The 15,804-nt window shown below is 42.4% G+C and overlaps 3 protein-coding genes across 7 annotated transcripts in view; all 3 read right to left on the bottom strand.

The window, feature by feature from the left end:
- The window catches only part of wnk4a (WNK lysine deficient protein kinase 4a), a 45,435-nt gene extending 37,896 nt beyond the window's left edge, over positions 1-7,539 (bottom strand). For 2 of the 3 annotated variants that reach the window (XM_079334012.1, XM_079334010.1), the window contains exons 1-2: positions 7,377-7,539; positions 6,458-7,123 (exon numbers count right to left, since the gene is read on the bottom strand). In XM_079334012.1, coding sequence (XP_079190138.1) covers positions 6,458-7,090 — 633 coding nt within the window. In that variant the 5' untranslated portion in view covers positions 7,091-7,123; positions 7,377-7,539. The remainder of the gene's footprint in view (positions 1-6,457; positions 7,124-7,376) is intronic. The other variant, XM_079334011.1, reaches the window with a different exon arrangement.
- An 879-nt stretch (positions 7,540-8,418) lies between these two features.
- On the bottom strand, positions 8,419-12,667 carry vps25 (vacuolar protein sorting 25 homolog). Its single transcript, XM_079334016.1, has 6 exons — positions 12,536-12,667; positions 11,253-11,398; positions 10,328-10,381; positions 10,145-10,233; positions 9,536-9,611; positions 8,419-9,292 (listed from the first exon to the last, which is right to left on the bottom strand). Exons 1-6 carry the CDS (start codon positions 12,580-12,582, stop codon positions 9,180-9,182), a joined length of 525 nt encoding a protein of 174 aa, XP_079190142.1. The 5' UTR covers positions 12,583-12,667; the 3' UTR covers positions 8,419-9,179.
- A 749-nt stretch (positions 12,668-13,416) lies between these two features.
- Positions 13,417-15,804, bottom strand: part of arhgap27 (Rho GTPase activating protein 27) — a 28,010-nt gene continuing 25,622 nt past the window's right edge. For all 3 annotated transcript variants that reach the window (XM_079334148.1, XM_079334147.1, XM_079334149.1), the window contains 5 exons: positions 15,546-15,644; positions 15,364-15,441; positions 15,082-15,213; positions 14,848-14,953; positions 13,417-14,616 (listed from right to left, as the gene is read on the bottom strand). In XM_079334148.1, the coding sequence (XP_079190274.1) occupies positions 14,439-14,616; positions 14,848-14,953; positions 15,082-15,213; positions 15,364-15,441; positions 15,546-15,644 (593 nt within the window). In that variant the 3' untranslated portion in view covers positions 13,417-14,438. The remainder of the gene's footprint in view (positions 14,617-14,847; positions 14,954-15,081; positions 15,214-15,363; positions 15,442-15,545; positions 15,645-15,804) is intronic.

Raw genomic sequence — 15,804 nt, forward strand, 5'->3', positions numbered from 1 at the left:
GGCCGAACTTTGAAATGCAGTGAGGAATAAAACGTTACCATCTGAGTACTTTAAATATATATTACACATCTTAAAGGTTTCTGTCTTTCACAAACAAATTTGCCTGCTGTACTTCAAAATAAATGTTTTTTTTTTCTCAGGGACTTGCAGAAAACAGATTTAGTCGTTTACATGAACACATGAACCTGTCTCAGACGGTGCTGTTAGATTCCTGGGAGTGCAGCGAATGAATGCAAAAGAGCTTATCACAGGACTAAGACGCACAGAAAAACTTTTTTCCCACTCCTACCTGCCAACACTCAAGGGCAATTTTAATCTCCAAGGAAACACATAAACAAACCAAAAGGCCCAAGGCTGCCGAACACAGAGTCACAATGCTGCCCTGGCTTGCACAGTATCCACCCTGCAAACACAGCCGTCAATGAAACACTGTTATCTGGTGTGAGTGCTGTATGATACAAGCCCGACTTGCATGCAGGCGAACCGCAGAATAAGCGCACAGGAAAAAGATTTAATGAATTAATGAACAGGTAAAAACAAAAAAAACGTTTTCCTCCAGATCTAATGGAAAGCAAAAAAAACAAGAAATAACCCTGAAATCAACATGACTGTGTGAGTGTAGGCTGCACTCTCTCTCTCTCTCTCTCCTCAGAGAACATTTCAGACTCTGCTAAAGTGGATGCGGCTGCAGCGTGGGCCCTGCGAGGAGAGACAGTGTTGATGTTGGCTACAGAAGAACTGATAGGAAGCCCGCAGCTTGTGTTATGTCACTGAACACTAGCCACATTCAGATAAAGGTTAAACAGCCAGGTTTGCATGAGGCCCAGGGCGAGCACGAGAGAGAGAGAGAGAGAGAGAGAGAGAGAGAGAGAGAGGCAAGAGTAATCAAAGATGTCAAATCTAGATTAATCCTTCTGCTTTTAACCCAAATAATAAGGTTTCACAGATTTTAATAAAATCAGTTTCTGTAAAATAAGCCTTCAAAAGTAGTTTTAACCACTGAGGTCATGATTAACACAGTAATGGTCCCAAATGTGACTACAGAAGGGGTGATGTTAATCTTTACCCTAACCCCTCCTCCTCCTCCTCCTCCTCCTCCTCCTCCTCCTCTTTGTCCTTAAGTAACTCTTTCAAACACAGAGGATACTACAATCATGTTTGTCCTAATTCTAACATGAAATAAAATTGTCCATTTGTGCCGCACCGCAGCGAAGACAAACTGATTAATTAGTGCTTACACTTTTAAGTGCTGCAGGAAAGGGCTTCCACTTACGAGCGCCAAAACAAAGACCTCACAAAGAGGGCATTAACTTTTACACTCAGGTATGTCGAAAATCAGCAGAAAGCAGTCTCAGCCTTTGTTTATGCAGCCAAGGAATTGGCTAATTGTCCGCGGGCGCTGCAGTAGCATTGAGCATGCATCCACCAAAAACAAGGCCAGCTCTGCAAATACAGGTGACCGAGGTGAAGTGGAGCGCGCTGTTTATATAGAGCATGGCGACTTAAGGGTGTGCAAAATATGAAACATAAGAGAATGGAAAAGTGGCTGCAGGCTGGAGGAAACAGATGGAAGCTGCCCTTAAAGAAAAAAAGATCAGGTGTTGTGCAACCGATGCCCTTTAAAGAGGCTCAGCAAACAGGAAATGTGCCTCGCTGCACCCATTCCTATCAGTTACTAAAAAGCTCACTGCGCTGTTGCCTTTAAGATAAGTCATGACGGACAGAAAGCGTGATTTGGTGCCTTTACTCGCGATCAAGCTTTCATATTTGCAGAAGTTTCTTTGTGTGCAAACCGCAGTTACAATGACATACAGCAGGTTGTAAAAGTCCTCCGTCTGGATGAATGGAAAGCGGGAGAGGGGGGTGTCATCCATTTTTTATCACGTCTACATTTCCTTCAAAGCCCAGTTTATGTTGCCTATATGGCACCTGTGTCACCTGTGAGCCTGTGGGGGGGAGGGTTGCTAGGCAGCTGCCTCCTGGGATGCTTCCTGTGCGTCCTGCTTCTTTTAGAAACACGTCTAAATTTACAGCTGCAGGTCTTTCAAGCTCTGAAGTTTCCAAAACCTTATGGCTTATTAACTCCTAAATTACTGTCACTGAGTGATCAAGCTGGTAATTAGACTGTACTGAGACCAAATGTCCCTTACTATAAGCATCTTAAAGATATTAAACATTAAGGGCGAATCAGAAGAGTAACTGATTATATTTATTATTGTCCCACAATGTAAGAAATGAACACATTGACATACAACTTTAAACTAAACTATATTGAATAAAACACAACGAATGTAGACGGATGAACAACGTCCAACTGTTATGTAATATTTTAGATAACGACTTCACGACTAAATGACCTCCAGGGAAAATGTTTTCATGCCATTTGTTTGTCTATCTATTTTTTTATTGGCAGGATTACGGCAAAAATATGGAGCCAATTTTTATGTAACTCAGTGAAAAGATGAATCCTGGGCCAAGACGAATTACATTTTGGACGACATCCAACTCCAGGAAATTCAATAAATTCAGGCCAAGAGTCAAGACTCAGGTTTTTTATGCAGCAGATTTAGGCTTTCAATAATGGAGCTTTTGCCTTGTCACTGTAATAACACAGTTTTAGTTTTGTTTTTTTAAACTGGTCGGAAAGCAAGTCAAAGAGTTTTGTGTTTATGTTTAGATTAGATAAGAAAAGACAAAGAAAATCTGGCACCAAACTTTCAAGATTTCAGTATAAATCTAAAAAGTGAAGAAATAAATCATCAATTGACACCGACCATTGCGTGACATGACGTGTCCATCTTGGCGCCCCCTGTGGACAAAGTATTATCTCTTTGCTGAACTTGTCTGGTTCATGATTTGTTGAACTTTTTGACAAAAAAAAAAAAGAATGAATGAAGCTGAATTAAGTTTTTCAGAGTAAAAGTTGAAAAGCCTGTTTCTTCAGCTGTAAATCTTCTCGTCTGACACCTACCCCGCTGGCAGCAGTTCAATCCATAGATCTAAAAATACAATAAAAAAATCTCTGATGTTGTCGCTAATGGTCTGGTTTGCTTTTGAAGGTAGTAGAGAGGCATCAGGAATACATTTCAGTCTGTTTCAAAAACCAGTTTGAAACATCTCACAGAAGCTTTAACTGGAAAACGACCTCAATTCACCTTTTTTTTTTTTACTCTTACATTAATTTATGTATCAGCCGGCATATTGCTGGTGCTAACGCATAATATGAAACGCTAACGTGAGCTGATAATATCGGCCGTGCTTCCTCATGTACAGACTTTAATTCTTCTGCAGCAGTAAGACAAGAAATGACTGTGAACACTCAGGTAACAGAAAGTGTATTTAAAGTTTAGGTGTAAGATGTGTTACATTTGTTTTATTTACAGATCATCTCTCTCTCTGTCTCTCTTCCCTTTGTTGGCTGCAGACATTATTAACTCAAGCTTCCCTGTTCTGATGTATTGTTGTCTTATTATGAGTGTTTATGAGCAGTGTCTTATTATTATAAACTCTTTTGTGCTTTGGTGTAACATGTCATGGAAGAATCTAAATGTATTGTTTGCTTTGTGTGTGCCAGCACAAAAGGTTCCAGTGGACACCGCCCAGTCTGACAACACTAACAAGCGACATTTAACACAAGAGAGCGCCTCGGAGAGTTCAACAAACGATGACAAGGGAATGTAATTGTCTTTCTAGGTGTGAATCAGGTGAAGCAGATGTTTTTTGCAATCTGCACAGATGAACCTCACGGCCGGCAGATTACAGCTCAGGCTGTGTAATACATAGTTAAAAGAGCCTAAAGCTCTTTCTACCTGACTTGTCATGACGCACCTCCGGCTGCTGCTCTGTCAACATTACAGAGGAGAGCGTGTTTAACCACCAACAGACAGCTTTTGTCTTGGCACAGCGGTCAGGGGCACACGGGGGAAGTTCATAAACGCGACCACAGCTGAGACTTTGAGGTTAACTTATCACATCAGTAACCATATCAACAACGGCCACCTTTAAGCTCATTAGCAGCGATTAGAGGAGCTTAACTGGACTCATGTCTCGAGTAGAGAGATGAAAAAGCACGCCCGTTTCCAATACGTCCTTTCTGGTGAGGAGCCACAACACTTTTTTCAGGCGACAAAAGTAAAAAGCAGAGGTAGCTTTAAAAGTCAGGCGACGAACTTTGATGGACCCCTGCTAGTGTTCGTCTGGAGGGTGTTAAACATTCACCTCCCATTCACCTGGGAGCAGGTATTTCTAAGAGTCTGAGAGTCTCTCTGTTTCTCCCTCCTCAGAGCAGACACCTGTTTTTTGGTTTTTTTTTGAACTGACAGGTGGCCTCTTGAGGTAGAAGTCCTAACCTGCTGCTGCTGACTCTGATGCTTGAGCCTTCAGGGCAAGCTTCACTTCACCCTGAGTAATCTCTGACTGTCTGTGTGCCGGTGCCTCCTGGAGAGCTTAAATACATGACAAAGACTGCATCTGTGCACCGTTTATAGAGCCAAAAGAGAAGACGCTTTCATGAGCAGCAACATCTTAAAACAACTTCCAGTATCTTTCTAATGGACTGCTCATCATAAAAATGACTTTTTCTTGTGTCCATTGTCGGTGGCACAGATTTTAAAATCGAGGTTAAGAGGGAAGGAGGGCACAACTTTGCACCTAAGAAGGCTCAGACGCTTCCAGACACAAGCAACACAAGCACGTCACGGATGCAGCAAATGTTGTGGGTGGAGTTAGAGCTTAAAGCTTTAAATCCTCTACCCTGCTATCAAACTTTTACAGCAAAAAAAAAAAAAAAAAAAAAAAAAAAAGGTGGCAGATGCTAGCCAGGCTGTTTGCTGTCTCCGTGCCCATCATCGTAGCATAAGAAAATACTGACACCTCCACATGACTGTACGGTGAAAGAGAGAAACTGTTGTACATGTGTTGTTGATGTGAAACATGTGAGCTTGAACCCCGTGTCACACATCGTCTCTTTTGTCCTGTTCTGCAGGATGGAAAGATTTCAGCGTGGACGTGCATTGGACTTTAATCAAGCATGAATACTGAACATTGTTCATCAGAGCTGAATATAAATAACCTTTTCGCCTGTCCATTCTTGCACGTGAGGCGTCCAGAGAGCTCGCCTTGGTGTCGCTGGTTGTTAATGAAAACAGAGATTAGAGGGGATCATGGTAGGAAGGCAGGCAGAGTGGTTCAGATGGAGCTGACTGCTGACAGGATGACCTGTTACCAAAAACCGGCCTGACATCCTGACTCAAGGTCAACGAGGAATCAACAATCCCAAGATTAGCTGCAACGCATCCACTCATCAAGCTTCAGAGAGAGGGAAAATATCAGCCCATACTCATAACAAACGTTTGTTACAGAGGGATATATAAGAAGAGACGAGAGGGGCAGGAGAGAGGGGGACGTATTAGTCTGAAAACACGAACAAGGTTATGTAGCATTGGGACAAGAAAGATAAACAAACAAACATCCAGTGCAAAACTTTGGTGCAGCGTTGCACATAAAATCTCATATTTTCTTGACACCAAAGCACAAGTCAAAAGAAGTTTCCAATGCCTCAATCAGAAGTCTTCTGGCTCTCTAAATACTGATTCAAATTAAAGCTGCTGTGAAGGACTTTCAGTCTATGTTGAATATGGCGCCCCGTGTGGACGATGGGATACATTCGATGTCTTTGCAGGTTTTTACCTGTACATTTGGAAGCGTTTTTTCAACAAAAATATTACCCGTTTGTCAGTGAGAGGTATTACTCATGAAGAATCGGTGCTTTAGAAAATACCAAAATAGGCTGATGCTGCAGAAATACTTTCATTTTGTCCCCACACCCCATGGCCGGCTTCCTCAGACTTTTAGACGTCTCCCTGCTCTGCGCTTTAAAACAATGTGTTGTCATTAAGCGCTGCAGAAGCCTGATAACGAGTCACTCTTTGGATTCAGCTGCGTCCGAGCAGGGAGACATCTAACAGTCTGAGGAAGCCGGCCCTCCGGGACTGGAGTTTGACACCCCTCTTTTAAAGCATTAACAACAGCTGTAAACAAATAATAAATCTTTATGCTGATGATCTTGTTTGCTTTTTGTGCATCGAGCTTCTCACAGAAGCGATGAATGTTTCCCGTTAAAGCTCCTGTGAGGAACATTTGGTTTGTTTCGTTTCTTTGCTGAGCTTGTCCTCATCCCACTTTGTTTTAACAATTGAATTTAACTTTGCCTCAGAAATGTAATGAAAATGTAAATGTAAATAAGTATCTTTATAAATTGCCTTGCTTGGCCTCTACCCCCCAGCAGTGGTTACAGGCATTAATAATGACTGAATAGAAATGTTGAATCTTTCATTTGTTGTCTTGTTTGCCTTGGTAAGTCCCATTGAAGCATCACTTTTGATTTCAGTCTGGTCAAACCAGTTGAATATTTCTTGCTTTTTCTATCTGCAGTCAAATACAAAAGAGCATATCTTACCTGTAGCTCACACCATGCCACCTCCACAGTCGTCTCTGTGTCCAGTCCTTTATAGACCGTCTTGAAAGACCCCCGTCCTATCTCTATGTTGAATTTCAGGTATCTTCCATCAGGAGACGTCGCCACCGCTTTGGTCTCCACGTCCTCCTTCTCTTCCTGCTCCCACTGCGCATCAAACGTGATGCGAGACGAGATTTTGTTCTGCTTGTTCTGAAGTTCATTTTCAGACTCTGAGCTGGCGTCTTGAGCGCTGGATCTCGGCACGGGGTCCCAGTTCCCACCGAGAGAGCCGGCGTCTGGCTCCTGGCTGCAAGGGGGCGTGTTGGAGCTGGTGCCCGGGCTGGAAACAGGAGACGGCGACGCTGGAGAGTCGTCGGTTTTTTCATCCTCTGCTCTGGACTCATGCAGAGATAAAATATTCTCAGCAGACCAGGACAAGGCTTTGGAGAGGGCGCCGCTGTACAGAGTCGAATCAAGGTCCATGCTGATTTTCTGCAGCCCGTAAGAGTTTCTCCGTGCGCCCAAACCGTGCGTCCTTAGCACAGATGGGACCCGGGATAAACAGTCTTCGGTCATATCCATAGAGAGGCCAGGGAAACCGCATCCTGGTATCTCAACCTGTGCGTGCGACATCTTGGCAGTTTTAACGCCTTCTTGATTAAGAGCCTAGAGGTACGGTACAGAACCAATAGAGTACCGTTACTTTAACTTCCTAGTTACTTTTCCATGATGTCAGGTAAGTTAGAGGCTTTACATAGAGGTTAAACCACAAAAATAGTTTGTTATATTTGTAATAAGTTAAATTCAAGCAAGCATCTTCGTAGAATCAAAACTAAGAACACTTAAAGCATTATTGAACCGTAGAAATATCTTATAAGTATAAACAAAACTAACCAAAAAGTAGGAAAATTCAACTTACACATCAGAGCTTCTGCGTAAAAAACACGGCTCACAAACGCAGCGCGCAATCAAACGCAGAAAAACCGCATAATTCCAATCAAATACTCCGAGTTGTCCTGTTTTCTCCTGTCTTCAGCAAGTGCTCAGCCATAACCTGCCCTGGAAGGAAAAGGACTGCCTATATCAACAGAGCTGCGGAGGGCTGTGCGTCTCGTGCGCTCCAGTCCAGTGCGCGCTCCTGACTCCGCCCCCTCGCAGCTTTGACGCGCTGATATAGAGTAATTACAGTGTTTTCTGAGTAATCTTTGCAAACTTAAACGCTTCGAACCCCCCACAATTTAAATAGAGAACATCTCAATTTTATAGATGACATTTTTTTCTTTTATATCCAAAAAGCTCAATTTAACATCTTTAAAACTAAAAATCTAAAAATAAAATTGCATACAACTCGAAATAATGTTTTTTTTTTTCCAGAACCCTTAATATTTCGACGTACTTTCGATCACAATTTTCTTGATTAATGTCCTTGAAAAGTGTCTCCTGTGCGCACAATTGGCATGTCATGGATGAGCGTGGACTTTCTCGTTTCTGTGATTTTAGATACATATGTTGAGTCACATCATGACAGGTTTCTCTCAGCCTGTCGTCACTCGATCAACCTGAAGTAAGACATACTCAACCAGATAGAGAGAGGGGGGGGGGGGGTGCAGTGTGCAGGACTGATCTGCAGGGGGAGCCACACAAAGAGAGAGCTCGTGTTCCTGCTGCTGAAACATGACGCCCTTTTATCAGCCAAGGCCACACCGCTGGACCCCACCTGTCTTCACACAGTATAATCAGGACTCCCCTGGAGCTGTATCCTCCCCACAGGCAGGGATACACTGAGCGGACCTTCGAGTGTATGCAGTCACTGAGTACAGCTGCAGGCAGAAAAGTAGAGCATAAAACCATCTCCATCACTGCTGTGCCACTCTGCACGTCTGCATCCTGCAGGGGAGACGCTGCTGACACATACGACACAATAGAAGAGTGTAAAAGACCTTCAATAAAAACAAAAAAAATCAAGTGTAGCAAATGTCTAATTTATTTTCCTACAGGATATGAAAAAAAGAAGGTAGGATATACACAAAGAGAGGGGGAAAGTGGAGTGTCACAGAAGCTACTGCACAATAACAAGATGACAGCGATCTGTAAATGAAGTCCACGATTATTAAACTCGGCTGAGTTGAGGAATGATGGTCCAGCTCCCTGCAGTGTTCCTCTTCTGGAAGCATTTATTCTAAAAAATAAAAAGTCCCCCCCTGGTGTTGCATTCTGGGATTTCTTTGGGATGTTTTGTTTGGAGCTTAAGGTCCACAGCTAATCTCACTGAGGAAATATGTTCAAAAGGGAAAAGTCAGGATAAAAGGATTCGTATTTACAGTCGAGAAAGAAACAAAGTTACAGCTGCTGGGGAGAGATTTCCCCGAAAAGAATCAGACACGATCATGTTCACTCCCCTGATAGACTCATTGCATGTTTAAACGGCAACAAATGTTACCTCAAAGAGGGACAGCTTTGAACACGCTGTCACATAAAATGCTTTTTTTTCCCCTCCACCAAACAAATGATAAACCTTCTCTTCCTGTTAAAAAGGTTTTGAACTCAGGCAAAGCAAAAGGCAACAACAACAGCAGGACCAGCATCCTCTGGGGGGAGGGGGGGGATCCAGGTTCATCTTCTGTAGCCTTCAGCGGCTAAATCTTCAGAATCCCCCCCCCCCCTCGTTCAGGTACAGTGTGACGGCTCCCAGACAGAGTGCGTGCGTGGTTCCAGCACCGTTTCAGAAGAATTTGACTCCCTTCCCGTCGTCCATGGTGATGATCTCCCCTTTGCCTTCTGTTTGTAAAGCCTGCAGCGAGCGCAGCAGCATCCACTCCTCTAAACCGTGAAACTCTGCACAAACAAACAAACAAAAAAAGTTACGTACCGTTTGTCAGACAGAGTTACAACCTGGCCAAACTTCAGATGGGAGCTCTCAGGGTGTCAAATGGAAACATGCGACAGGTTAAAGTGGAGAAAAAACAACATGAAATGCAGATCGCCAAAAATGATTTTCAAGCTTTCATTTCCAACGGGATCTTCTCGCTGCACATGCTTACTGTGCTGACTCATGTTTGCAGTCTGATGATGACGTACCTTCACCTTCTGTGTCGTCCCCATTGATCAGCTCGTAAAGTGTAAACACAGAGTTGACCATCCCGTTTTTGGAAACCTGAGCAGAAAGCAGAGGAGAGACGGTCACACGGAAACACGTTTTAAAAACACGCACAGACACAAACGTGCGTTAATGGAGAGATGTCACTGCACACCGAGGGTCTGTGTCTTGCTCAAAGGCACATCAGGAGGTGAACTCATCATTCCTAAATGTGGTGCTTGTTCAGTGCCAGGACTTGGAACCAGCAACCCTTCCTGTTTCTAAGCTAAGTCCTCACAGACAAACGCTGTGCAGCCATTGTGGGGGCGGCCGACAGACAGCAGCTGTCATCACGTCCTCAGTGTGATTGATACTTTTTAAAAAGTGATCCGATGCATATAAAGACAGTTCATGTTTGATCTTAAAGCTGGTGTCTCGTCGTGCAGACTTTGTTGCACGCGCTCTGCTAGCATCATAGTAACACATGCTCCAAATGTAGCTCTTTATGCTTTCCAGAACACTTTCTTCTTTCAGCGCTTCTCCTCCGTGCGCCCCACAGACACAGCACACGCTCACAGTAAAGCACACTATGTTTCTGCATGATGACTCACCCACTGGTATATTAACTTTCCCCATTCCTCCGGTCGCCTCCACATGACTAAACAGCGAGACTTGTTTTTGTCCAACCATTCAAGGTTGCCTGCAGTCAGGGAAACAGTGATGACAAACATGTATTACAGCGAGATGCTGAAAGGAGCCTTTCTAATCTCAACACTGAACAAACAGAAATATACCTTTTTTCCTTAGTTCCTCAAAAACAACTTGAATTGCTTCCATGGACAATTTTCCTGCAGATCAGTTAAGGGCAAACGGAGGGGGGGAGGGAACAAAATGTACAAGAAAACAATCGACATGTTGCAGCAAGTTTGAAAATCAAAGTGTTTGAACTTCAGGATGAAAATGTGAAAGAAGAGCTGCCGACATGTTTAGTTGATCGCTTCACAGCTCGTGTTTTTTGAATGTTAATAAATGCGATATCTTCTCGAAGCCGAGCTGCTGAGGACCAACCGTCTCCCTTCGATCTCTGCTGAGAGTTGTGCGTGCAAAACGGCGTCCGAGACGCGACGAGGTAGACAAAATGAAGCAAAGTGGCGGCGACCGAAGTGACACCATCGACTCCTAAAACATCGAATATCAACGCTGCAAACAAAATGACTGCGTGTAAGATTTGCGACGTGGACCTTGCTCGTCTTCACCACAAGGAAAATCCGCGCAGAGTCAAACGGATCTACGCTGCATGGCATGAATTCATCGTTCTCGTCACGTATCTCACGCTTTGCAGAGGATTGTGGGTCACAGGCGGGCTGGTTTTCATACTGCTACCTGACACACACCGTCTCTATTAAGTCTCCTGCATCAAAGTGCGTCGAAGTCTCGCTCAGTGGTTTTTTTATTTAAACCCAGCTGCAAAACAAATGTCTCTGAGAGGACAATAAAGATGAAATTGCAGTTAAAATGGTTTCAAATGTAAGTCAACACGAGTTCCTGCAGTGGTATAGAGAGCAGCTGGCGAGGTGACATTTACTAAAAACTATTTTAAAACCTTCCCTGAATGACATCATGATCCTGAAGGGTAAAGTGTGGTTTAAAACTGCTGTATTTTGTCTTTGGAGTAAAATGCTGGTCTCTTTTTGGAGCACAGGTGGCCTGTGAGGATACGCTCTATCTTCTTGTTGTTGAACACGGGGCTCTCCTGAGCCTCCATGACGTCCAGGGTGTAGAGCTTGTGATGGCGGCAGTATGACAGAGCCAGGGAGCACCACGCCGCCAGCTGCTTCTGTCTCGTGTCAACATTGGGCTGTAGCCTGAGCACAGAGACGTGAACACACAAGTACGTGAAACACTGAAGAGGAGAGACATCAGCGCTGCAAACACAAGTCAAGAATCAATCCAGCCAAACATTTAGGTCTCACAGACGGACGTTCAAAATATCTCTGAGTTGACTCCTTCGCTCACGGGTCACTTTCTTTGGATCCTGCCTGAGTGACAGGAGTCCACTGAGCTTTATAATGGAAAGTCTTGACCCAGATGCCACTTTTGTAACAGACTGAAACACCGACTTTCACCACCCCGACATCAGTGTTAGACCTCTCTAATTCTGTCGCAGCTGCACTCGAAGAAAATCTCCTTCAGCCAGGTTCAAAGTCTTATGTGAATAAAACACAAATTCTGATTAACACCCGAGCCGAGGTAAAAGAATAAAATATCAAATCCAACCATGTCACATATCTAACATCCTCATTTTTTAATGTTCTTCAGACCTCTTGTACAATGAGTAGACTTTATGTTTCCGTCTATGTGTTGTTGTTAAGTTTGGTTCATTCAATTAATTTGCATTTCTGGAAAAAAATAAAAAAATAAAAAGCACTCACACACTCACACACACACACACACATTAGCAGTGATTTAACTCTTCCAGGAAAAATATAAACAGTCAATTATGCACAGTCAGCTTTTTTAAAATGGCTGTCAGTGTACACTTCTGTAGCACAAAACACACACTGTAAAACGTCTTATAAACATACTCAAGATTACCATGTTTCTCATATTGACACTGAGTTTAACCAAAGAAGGTTTTGCATGTTTTTCTCCAGGTGTTACGTTTATTTCTGTTACCGTGCAGGATGAAGCACACGAAGAGAAAAGTGCTGCTACAAACTAACTGTTAATATGGCGTCAGGTCGTGATAAAAAAATAGCCTAAAGGTGGAAATATACTTATGTGTTCGTAAAGCTCGGTGTGTAAATGTGTGTGTGAAGCTCGGTGTGTAAATCTCTTCCCTAGCACTTCTTGTTTTGTTTAGCCGGTTAGCTGCTAGCATGATGGAGGTCTCAAATCAAACAAAGCTCGATTTAGAAACAGAAAGAGAGGAGGAATTGAGTTTGTTATTTATCTAAAACGGTCGTACTAAAGAATGGTCCATAAATAAAAAGTTGACTCACGTAAAAAACGGTGGAAAATTGTACTGCCAGGGCCACTCAAAACTCATTATAGTTGATGCGGTGCTCACGGCTGACAGCTTCCGGAAACGCGTCCAACCTCTACAAAAGAAAGGTTCCGACTACAGACTGAGGGGTTCCGACTTACGACACAGATGTTTACAAAAACATTAAAACAATAATAAGGTAAATATAATACAAATAGGTTGACGTGAATAACTGTGCAAAATCTGAAATCGAAATACAAACATCTAGCTAGTATCGGCTCCAGCATTTCCAAATGGGAATAATAATAATAATGGATGGATAACTATTCGTTTTTGAACTGGATTAGTAAATGACTGATATTTCCATGTCTTACTTTTTTATTTTTTTCAAAAGATAATTATCATGCATATTGATCAGATTTGTTTAACCTTTTGAGCTTGACATATGTCCATGTGCTTTATTTTTTTTTTTTAAATTTTAAAGTTTATTTTGGGGGTCTTTATGGCCTCCAGAGAAGAGAATGACAGGGAGAGATTAAAAAAGTTTAATGAAATAATAATTATTTAAATTTACTTTCTTGTATTTAAAAAAAGTAAGTTAAACATTGAACCTTTTAAAATCGCTTATCTTGTTTGGCATTTTGTGTTTTATTTTTAATAAACTTAAGATGTTTTCCATGCTAATAAATCCCACTGAGTTGAAATAAATTCTGTGTGTGTGAGAGAGAGAGAGAGAGAGAGAGAGAGAGAGAGAGAGAGAGAGAGAGAGAGAGAGAGAGAGAGAGAGAGAGAGAGAGAGGAAAGGCATGCGGGAAAGGAGCCACAGGCCAGACTTGAACCCAGTCCACCCGGATGGAGGTCCACAGCACCCACTTTAATGTAAATAAATAAACAACATTCTTTTTTTCTTACAAAGTTATTTTTTATTATTGTATAACATCTGACCTCTCACTTTTAGCATAAATATGCCATCTATTCCTATTTACAGATTATAAATCTTCTCTAGAATCCATATATGTTTCATAGTCACACTGTTCAGACTGCCAACAGTCATGACTAGTTTTATATTTGTAAGGAGTTATTGTACAGTTTCTTCACATGAAGCATGGTTTAAAATACACTACATGTTGCCCAAGTATTCTACCTACTTCACAGCCAGATGTTTGTATTAATATTTCTTTTTATACATTTCTATATTACAATTCAATTCACAGGTACAAATGAGACTTCTGAGCACACGAAAAAAAAAAACAATATTAGAATACAATCTCAGTGGTTGGCATGTGATATACTGGGCCTGCAATTTAAAAACGATGTCAATGAAGTTTTTAAAATAAAGATGAAAGCTACTGTTTATCATTTCAAAAGAGAGCATTAATGCATTTGTCCAGATATGACTCGGGTTCGGTCGTCACTGTAATTAAGACAAAATAAAATCTTCAAACATAGAAGGTGACTTTGTGAGATTAAGACCAGTGCAGGCTCAGGGAGCAAGAGCAATTTGACACAGTCCTTCTTCCACCATCACAACAAGCTCAGTATCTCTAACACAAGAATCTAGACCCCACCTGTGTCCACCTGTTTACGACTGACTTCTAATCCAACAATACAGCCAGAGACAGTTCTAGTTCTCTAAGTGTTAGCCTCTTATAATGTAAATCTGGACACAACTGGTGTTAAATGTGCTTCAAATGTGCTCAACTTGAAGATCTCTTCACCTACTTTTCACCTGGTTAAACCTCAAATATTCGGACAAAGGAAAACTTGAAGAGCCCTTTCATGTATTTTTACAAGAGGAGTTTTGTTTCAGATGTTGCGATGAAGCTTGTTGTGCTCAAGCAGAACTTAAATCTAGCATTTCGAGCATGTTCGGACGTCCGCCCGCCCGTGGCTGCAATGTACGTAGGCTTGAGGCTGCTTTAGCTGGAGTAGAAGATATGCTCGTATTCATTCAGGATGAACTCCACTATCTGGTTCTGGAAGACCATGTGCATGGCGAGGTTGGAGGACTCCATCTCTGGGCGGAGCAGAGTCGGGCCGAAAACGATCGCCACATTCTGCACCGTCATTCGATTGTCCTCGCCGAACTGAATCAACCTGTCGGACATAAGAAAGGGGTTTATTTTGTCAGGATCAGTTCATTTAAGAGTGTAAGGAACATGTATAATTGAAATATTTAATTACTATAATGACATGTACAAAATGTACATTGTTGAAACCCTCAGCAAAATCGAAAAGCTGTTTGTAATTTGTAAAAAGGCAAAGTTCGTTTTCAGTTTTGTAAATAATCTAACATGAGCACAGTTTTGACCGGGGAACAACACATACCTGTATAAATGTCCAAAAAGGAGTTTCATGGTGTCATGATTTGCAGGAGGAAGTGTCTTGACCAGTTCATAAATGCAATCCAACTTTGTGTTGTAATCAGGAATCCCTAAAAAAAAAAGTTGAATCCATCATCAGTATGATCACAACGAGGCAACCAGAACAAAAACATGAAGGTGTTTTTCTCCCCTAAACAAGGTGAGACACATCAGATTTGTTGATTTAAAGTCTGCTCACTGATGGCTGTGATGAAGTCATTGAAGTGGCTGAATGGGAAAAGCGGCTCCGGAAGCTCACGGAAAAACAGCTTCAGTGCTCCGGTGACGACGTGCACGTCCTCCCACAGGCCGTCCTCGAGGTCCAGTTCCTCTGTTTTGAACACAACAGGTGCACACAACATCAATGCACAGCAGGGGGCGCTGCCGTCTTTAACAAAACACAGTACCGGCTCCATCATTAGCTCTGTTTCTATGGAGCCATTTGGAGAAGCACTGAGGTGAATGCACTTGTAAACTTTACCGTGGTCGGCCTTGTAGCGTAGTTTCTGAATGACAGCGAGATTCCCGCTCACTCTGTACAGTCCATCAATGTCCAAACCTGCACATCAACACAGCAGCAGCAGGTCATCCTCTACTCACACTGACCTCAGTAACAGTCCTGAAACCTGATTTTTAAAAAGTGCTAGAAACAGAGTAGATCACCTCTTCTCTCCACTGCTTTGATGCATTTTTCTACAAAACTAGGAACGGTGGTCCTCTCCTGTGCACACAGCGTGGCCAGGTGGCAGCCAAACACGTTTTCTACAGGAGATAAAAACATCTTCAGAATGTTGATAATCATTGCAGCATGGAAAATAAGAATAACATGGCATTCTGACACAATGTAAGCTTTATCTAAGTCATTCTGAGTATTTAAAGGTACAGTACGTGGATGAAGACAAAAGTTGACCCTGTTTTACAT

Source organism: Symphodus melops, assembly GCF_947650265.1.
Source record: "Symphodus melops genome assembly, chromosome: 21".
Lineage (NCBI taxonomy): Eukaryota > Metazoa > Chordata > Actinopteri > Labriformes > Labridae > Symphodus > Symphodus melops.

Bases quoted from the DNA above. Each gene is read 5' to 3' on its own strand.
- vps25 (XM_079334016.1), bottom strand. From the start codon at position 12,582: ATGAGTTTTGAGTGGCCCTGGCAGTACAATTTTCCACCGTTTTTTAC. The intron at 11,399-12,535 runs GTGAGTCAACTT...CTCTGTGCTCAG, and splicing joins AATTTTCCACCGTTTTTTAC to GCTACAGCCCAATGTTGACA. The intron at 10,382-11,252 runs GTATCCTCACAG...ACTGATCTGCAG, and splicing joins CAACAACAAGAAGATAGAGC to GAAAATTGTCCATGGAAGCA.